This window comes from Mangifera indica, chromosome 14, assembly GCF_011075055.1.
Source record: "Mangifera indica cultivar Alphonso chromosome 14, CATAS_Mindica_2.1, whole genome shotgun sequence".
In the NCBI taxonomy this organism is placed as follows: Eukaryota; Viridiplantae; Streptophyta; class Magnoliopsida; order Sapindales; family Anacardiaceae; genus Mangifera; species Mangifera indica.
Window position 1 is genome coordinate 7,096,836 of NC_058150.1, and position 7,985 is coordinate 7,104,820.

The following is a 7,985-nucleotide window of genomic DNA, read 5'->3' on the forward strand; positions in this document are numbered from 1 at the left end:
AGTTTATGTACAATCCTCAATTCATAGAACAAGAGGTAAGGTTACATGTGTAATTACATAAATGAATACAATCTAAACCATAGTATAATAGATCTAGACAAATTTTGTTGTTAAGGAAAATTGGTAATTATGTACTCTCAAAATGATATGGATTGATTGTCATCCTATAAAGGTATGAGATAGAAATGGAACATAATCTTGTGAGTGTAAGAGTCTAAATTAACACATTGATGGAATTATGACAACGTTTGAAATTGTCAAGTTCTTTTCTTCTCACTATGTTTCGATGAAAATGTCTTTACCTATATTGTGTTATGACTCTATGTATAGATGACTTGACTAGCTGTTGTGTGCAATTTATATAGCTAATTACCTTTTGTGTTAGTTTCATAAGTTTGATTAAGGAGAGATTTGATCATATAATTATCCTTCAAAATTCTAGAGTGTGAGTAGAATTTTAAAAACTCTTTTCACCTCTACATAGATGAATGGCATGTGAACTATTAGGATTTCTACTTTAAAACATGTCATAAAAATGACACTTTTACTCTACATTTCGCAGATATAAAATTATAGCACATTCTTTATTAAGACCATACCCATTAAGTTTCCATTATCCTGTCTCTCCTACACGGCAAAACAAGACCTATTTGCATTTGTGGTACCTTCGACTGTCTTTGACTTGACTGCTGAACTTCAGTTGATGACTCCAAGTGTTAACTTCGATTTTTCAGCACCTCAATATTTTTGTTAAAGCACACAAGCTGTGTAAAGATTTTTGTTAATAAATAGTGGAAGAAAATCATCAATATTATATGGGCTGGATGTGGGCTGAGCCGGCTTGGTTTTGGGAGTCAGCTCAGTCTTGAGAGTTGGCTCGGTTCAATATAACTCAGTTTAAATTCGTTTTTAATGAACTCAAACCAAATCCCAACCAAAAAATATAGCTTGTTAAGAAAACAAGCCAAACTCAACTCAGATTAAGTTTGGATTGAATTGACTAGTGAGCCAGTCGTCAGCTTGCTTTGGACCAAGCTGAGTCATGGCTCGTGTGAGCCGGCTCTAGTGGCTAAAAGTACATCGCATTTAATGACACAAATTTTGACAATAAAAAAGTCTCCTGTTTTTTCTTCTTGTTTCGTCACTCTCTCTCCACCTTTCTCCTTCTCTTTTCAGACACTTTCTCTCATATTCTCCACCTCTTTCTTTCACCCAAACAGATCACAAAACCATCAAACAAATCACAGAACCATTCACATGGACTTAGCTCTGTCTCCAGTCTCTGTTGCGGTTATCTTCCCCGAGCATCTATTAAGAGACCGAAAACAATCCTGAAGTTTAAATCAATCGCCATCTCTCTCCTTTGGATCTTCCTTCTCACTGTCTCTCTAGTTCGCCGATAAAGAGTTCACCTCAGTTGGCCAAGACTCCGATTACACACCCTTGTGTTTCTCTAAACGGTGCACCATAATTCATCTTTAGCAGTATAAAAGTCTTTGTTTGATATCTTCAGCAGTATTACTTTTATTCAAATATGTCTGAACTTCTTAATTTATGAGTATTACTCTTATTCAAACATGTATGGGCTTCTTAATTTATGGCGTAAATATTTCTCTGAACGGTTTTATTTTTATTCAAAACATGTATAGAGATATGAATTTATGATGGGAAATATATCTCTCAACACTATTTTATTCAAAACATGTATAAAGATATGAATTTATGATGTGAAATGTTTCTGGCAAAAATTAAATTTGAGTTACGGATTTGAACTGAATTATAAATTTTAATTATTGATTTGGGTTATAAAATTGAGTTCAATTTGAATTGCGTTACGCTAAATCAATTTTCATCTGAGCCAAATTTAAACCAAATTTAATTTTGATTCAATGAATTCGAATCAAATTTTAATCAAATCATTTTTTATTTAAATTGAATCTGAATCAAAGGGTTTTCAGATATTCAGATTCAGCCCGATCCGTATCCACCCCTATTATCTCCGGTTACTGAAAACTCTATCTTTTCTACATAAAATTTGTTGGAGCCGTACAACTAATAAACAATTAATTTGGATATCAAATCAAAAATATATAAAAACTAATTTTTCAATTCAATTATTATTTTATTTAATTTTTAAAATTGATTAATTAAACCGAACTAATTTTAAAAAAGTTCAATAAAAAACAAATAAAAATGTTGATAAAATATTAAACAAATTTTCAAAGAAAAAATATCATAATTCTTTAAACTTAGTTCAAAAATAGGTTAACTGAAATTTGATTTGGTTAAAAATCGGTTCAATTTCAATTCTTAACATTTTTCAAACTAAAAATTCAGTTTGGTTCAAAAAATTAGTAAACGGTTCAATTAACTGGTTTTAAACACTATAGTAGTTTGGGTGGCAAATAGAAAGAATCCAATTTATGGTAAATATTCTTCACTTTTAAGAATCTTAGATGGTAATTTGGTGCTTTTCAACAAGTCCAAAACGCCAATTTGGTCCACGAATCTAAACTCTACCACCCCAAATCCTCTAGAAGCAGTTCTTCTAGACGAAGGAAATCTTGTTTTGAGAGAGTTGTCAGGTAATTCATCAAAATCATTACGAGAAAGTTTTGATTATCAAGCATCGCATACATGGATCCCTGGTATGAGGATGAGACCAGTGTAACACCCCAAAACCATCTTAAAACATATGTACAATAGACTCGAAAAAATTCTTAAATAAAAGAAAGTCTTAATACAAAGTTTTATACTTAAAAAAATATAATAATATACGTCAACCTAAAGCACATAATTAAATAAATACTAATTTTTTTAAATCTTCTTAGATGACTATTTTAATTTTTATTTCTCAATGGTTAAACAATCACTCATATTTTATTTAAGGTCTGTAGTACATATAATTCTTCTATTTAAGGTCATTGGATTTGTCCTATACGAGAGTGGATATGAATTGATATACAATCATCTTAGTTAGGCTTGTCAATTAAGCTTATTGAACTGGATTTGACTTAGTTAAAGTTTGGATCTGTGAAAAAATTTCGGGTCTTGGCTTTGAGTCTAAGTTTTTTTATTCAAGCTCAATGCATTAATTTTTTTTAGCCTTTAGGTCTAACTTTGTAATTTTAGAAACCTATAAAAACACCCCTATAATCTCTTGTAGGTTTGAAAATTTTACACCTCTATTCAAAATGAATTTTCAAACCTAATCAGGCCATAGGTTTGAAGATTCTCTATTCAAACTTGAGCTTGATAATTTAATAGATTTTTTTTTTTTCCAGTTCTATCTAAGACCTAAATTCTATTTAATATAAAAATGAATTTTTTGGATAGAACAATTGGATAATCTCAACCTTCCATTCACTGTTCATGGCAAATTAAAAAAGAGGAAAAAAAATTCAAGAAACCAAGAAATTTTTTATTGTAGGTTGGGTAGTTGTGCAAATTGTTTATGTATTTAGCGGAGGAATACAACTTCATCTAATAAGGCCCTATTTCGAATAATAATCAAACAGTAACCTTATTATAAGCATTTTATGTTACACTGGACTAAGTTGAATAGGTTTGTACTGATTTGGTTTAGCATAAACTCGTATATACCATGGCTGAAATTATCTATAAGAACATTTAATAACGTTTCAAATACAATTTCCAAAACCATCAACCAAACAATGACAGCTACAATATATAAATTATTCAGATCAAAAGTTCTTACGAACGGGGAGAGTGATACACAATAGTTATGAAGTACAACTCTTCATATAAAAACTAGAGAATGAGTGGAGGGAGAATCACTTGACTTTTTTCAAGTTTTAAAGGTTTTCTAAGTACTTTTATTTTATTCTTGATTTTTTATATTTCTTTGTTATTCTAATTTTAACCCTTTCCTTACGTTTTATTGTTAGACTAACGTTTATAAAAGTCAGTGTATAAATAAATATTAAAAAAAGTAAAATATTGAATAGGAGTTTAATTTATAATAAGATTATGTACATAATTTTTATACATAAATAATAATATGTCACTATATAATAAAGTATTATTTTATCTTTAATTTTCAGCTATCTAATTACATAATGACACGTTGTAGTTTATACATAAAATTGTGTACATAAGATTACTCTTTAGTTTATAGGCAAAATTTATTTATGAGTAATATTATATGTATTCATTTTTTAATATACAACTAAGTTTATATATGATGTGTTATCAAACGATTGGATGTTTTATAGTTAATTTATATAGGATATAACACAGATATAAAATTATAGAACATTCTTTAGTCCGACCATGACCAAAACGTTTCCAACATCCAGCCTCTCGTACACGGCAAAACAAGACCGATTTGTCAAAGCACCCAAACGCTGTAAAGATTTTGTTAATAAATAGTGGAACAAAATCATCAATGTTATCCATCTCCGGTCACAGAAAACTCTTTATACATAAAATTTGTTGCAGCCATGCATATCATGAACAATTCATGGTTTGCGCTTTCTCTTCTTTTAATTTGCTTCTCTCTCCAATCTTATGTCTCTTTGGGTGCTGACACCATCTCTGCAAGCCAAACTATCTCCGGTGATCAAACTATTGTCTCTGCCGGTGGAGACTTTGTATTGGGCTTCTTCAAGCCAGGTAAACCTTCGAACTACTATTTGGGCATGTGGTATGGTAAAGTTTCTGAGCAAACTGTAGTTTGGGTGGCAAACAGAGAGAATCCCATTTCTGATAAATATTCCTCAGTTTTAAGAATCTCAGATGGTAATTTAGTCCTTTTCAACGAGTCCAAAGTGCCAATTTGGTCCACAAATCTAAACTCCGCCATCACAAATCCTCTGGAAGCAGTTCTTCTAGACAAAGGAAATCTTATTTTGAGAGAGTTGTCAAGTAGTTCATCAAAATCATTATGGGAAAGTTTTGATCATCCATCTCATACATGGATCCCCGGTATGAGGATGAGACTGGACAAACGGACCAACATAAGCCAACGTCTCATCTCGTGGAAGAATATAGAAGACCCTGCACCGGGCCTATTCTCTTTTGAGCTAGACCCAAATGGATCCAATGCTCTTATTATGTTGTGGAATGGTTCTCAACCTCATACTTACTGGTCTAGTGGACCTTGGAATGAGAATGAAAAGTTGTTCGAGGATATTCCTAGAGCAGATTATATCTATGAATTCAGCTATCATACCAACGAGAATGAGAGTTATTTTACGTATTCGGTGAAAAATACTAGTTCCATCATTTCTCAATCTTCTATGGATGTTTTAGGGCAGGGTAAACAAATGAATTGGCTCGAGCCTACCAAATCTTGGATTCTGATTGGGGTTCAACCCCATAAAAATTGTGAGGTATACGCTCTTTGTGGTGTATTTGGCCGCTGCACTGAGGAAAGTCTGTCTTTCTGTGATTGTTTGCAAGGTTTTCAGCCAAGCTCAGAGCATGATTGGAACTTGCAAGACTATTCTGGCGGTTGTGCGAGGAAAACGCAACTGCAGTGTCAAAACAATAGTGTTGCCAATGGAGAGAAGGATACATTTTTAGCAAATTTGAACATGGCATTCCCCAAAAATCCACAATCCGTGCCAGTGGAGAGTGGCGTCGAATGTGAAACAACCTGCTTGAATAACTGTTCTTGCACTGCTTATGCCTATGAAGACAGTCAGTGTTCTATTTGGTTTGGAGATCTTCTGGGTGTGCAACAACTTGGACAAGGCGCCTCAGATGGGAAAACTCTTTATATCAAGCTTTCAGCTTCGGAGTTTTCGAGTCCCGAAAGTGAAAGGGTAACAGTCATTGGTGTTGTTCTGGGCTCAGTGGCTTTTGCAGTTCTCTTGGGCCTTTTCGTGTTTGTGTATTTGAGAAGGAGAGAAAACACAATGAAAACAACTAAAGCACTTGAGAAGGGTTCTTTAACGGCATTTGCATACAAAGATTTGAAAAAAGCCACCAAGAATTTCTCAGAAAAATTAGGTGGGGGAGGTTTTGGTTCTGTTTTCAAAGGAGTTTTACCCAATTCAAGTGTCATAGCAGTGAAGAAGCTTGAAAGCTTGAGCCAAGGAGAGAAGGAATTTCGAACAGAAGTCAGCACAGTAGGAACCATTCAACATATCAATGTAGTACGGCTTCTGGGATTCTGCTGTGAAGGTAATAAGCGGTTGTTAGTCTATGACTACATGACAAATGGTTCTTTAAATTTGCATCTCTTCCATACAAAGGGTTCAAATGTACTTGATTGGAAAACAAGATGTAGAATCGCTCTGGGGTCAGCCAGAGGCTTAGCTTATCTCCATGAGAAATGCAGAGACCGCATCATGCATTGTGACATAAAGCCAGAAAACATTTTATTAGATGCTGAATTTTTCCCAAAAGTGGCAGATTTTGGCTTGGCGAAACTTGTTGGGCGAGAATTTAGCAGAGTCCTAACAACCATAAGAGGGACAAAAGGTTATCTTGCACCAGAATGGATTTCAGGAGTGGCCATTACAACTAAAGCTGATGTTTATAGCTATGGCATGATGCTTTTTGAACTTGTATCAGGAAAGAGAAATTCTGAACAATTCGATAGTGAAAACTCGAAATTCTTCCCAACTTGGGTTGCAACCGCAATAACTGAAGGTGTCAATGTGCTTAAGTTATTAGATTCTAGGTTGGAGGGCAATGCTGACAGAGAAGAGGTTTTGAGAATTTGTAGAGTGGCTTGTTGGTGCATCCAAGATGATGAAACTCAAAGGCCATCAATGGGTCAAGTAGTTCAAATGCTAGAGGGAGTTTTGGAGGTGACGCAGTCTCCAATTCCAAGATCTATCCAGGCATATTCTCACTACCAAGATCAGGTCAATTTTTTCACAGCCTCAACCTCAAACCGGAGTCCACAATCGCAAAATAATAATATTTTAGCCACTTCATCATAGGCTAAGAGCACCACATTATCCACAAGTAATTTTGGTTTCTTAATATCAGTTTTGAGTCGTTATTACAATTGGGTCAGTCATTGAAAAAGAATGAATTTTTGTATTTCATTAGAAAACAATGTCAGATAATGTAATTTATAACTATTTCACATGAGCATCCATTATAGTTATTGAAAGAGTGCAATGCTAACAGTTATCACTTTGGATTTCGAGAGTTAGGTAGATTTGATTATAATTTCTAGATTTAAGAATCTCACCGTAATAGGCTAAAAGCAAGGGAGATAGATAATAGTTGTCCTTTGAAAAATGTGTTCATGCCAAAAGTAGCACTAACAAGAAGAACACCAAATTTTGGGTACAATTTGGCAAAAAGAACTAAAGCAATAAAATTATAGTAAACAAAATGACATTATTAAAGTAGTTCAGTTTAGTACTTGGAACTCTACATATGTCCAAGTTATGGCATTAGGAATTCTAATTACAATTGGGCAATGACAATACATGTGAAAGTTGTCATCCTTAAGTCTATGTACAATCCTCAATTCATAGAACAAGAGGTGAGGTTATATGTGTAATTACATAAATGAATACAATTTAAACCCTAGTATAATAGATCTAGACAAATTTTGTTGTTAAGGAAAATTGATAATTATGTGCTCTCAAAATGGTATGGATTGATTGTCATCCTATAAAGGTATGAGACAGAAATAGAACATAATCTTATGAATGTAGGAGTCTAAATTGACACATTGAGAGAATCATGACAATGTTTGAAATTGTCAAGTTCTTTTCTTCTCGCTATTTCTAGATGACGTGATTAGCTATTGTGTGCAATTTGTATAGCTAGTCACTTTTTGTGTCAGTTTCATAAGTTGGATTAAAGAGAGATTTGACCACACAATTGTCCTTCAAAATTCTAAAGTGTGAGTGAGGCTTTAGAAACTCTTCACCTTTCTACATAGATGAATAACACATGAACTATTAGGATTTTCACTTTGGAGCATGTCATTAAAATAGCATTTTTACTTTACATTTAATAGATTGCATGTTAGGGTTGTTTGCTTGTTA

General features: G+C 33.3%; 1 protein-coding gene across 1 annotated transcript; it reads left to right on the forward strand.

Moving 5' to 3' along the window:
• The first annotated feature begins 4,436 nt into the window (after positions 1–4,436).
• On the forward strand, positions 4,437–7,494 carry LOC123196373 (G-type lectin S-receptor-like serine/threonine-protein kinase At2g19130). The gene has a single exon (XM_044610374.1). The coding sequence runs from the start codon at positions 4,464–4,466 to the stop codon at positions 6,915–6,917; it is 2,454 nt and encodes an 817-aa protein (XP_044466309.1). The 5' UTR covers positions 4,437–4,463; the 3' UTR covers positions 6,918–7,494.
• Positions 7,495–7,985: the final 491 nt, after the last annotated feature.

Coding starts and splice junctions, on each gene's coding strand:
- LOC123196373 (XM_044610374.1), top strand. CDS start 4,464: ATGCATATCATGAACAATTCATGGTTTGCGCTTTCTCTTCTTTTAATT.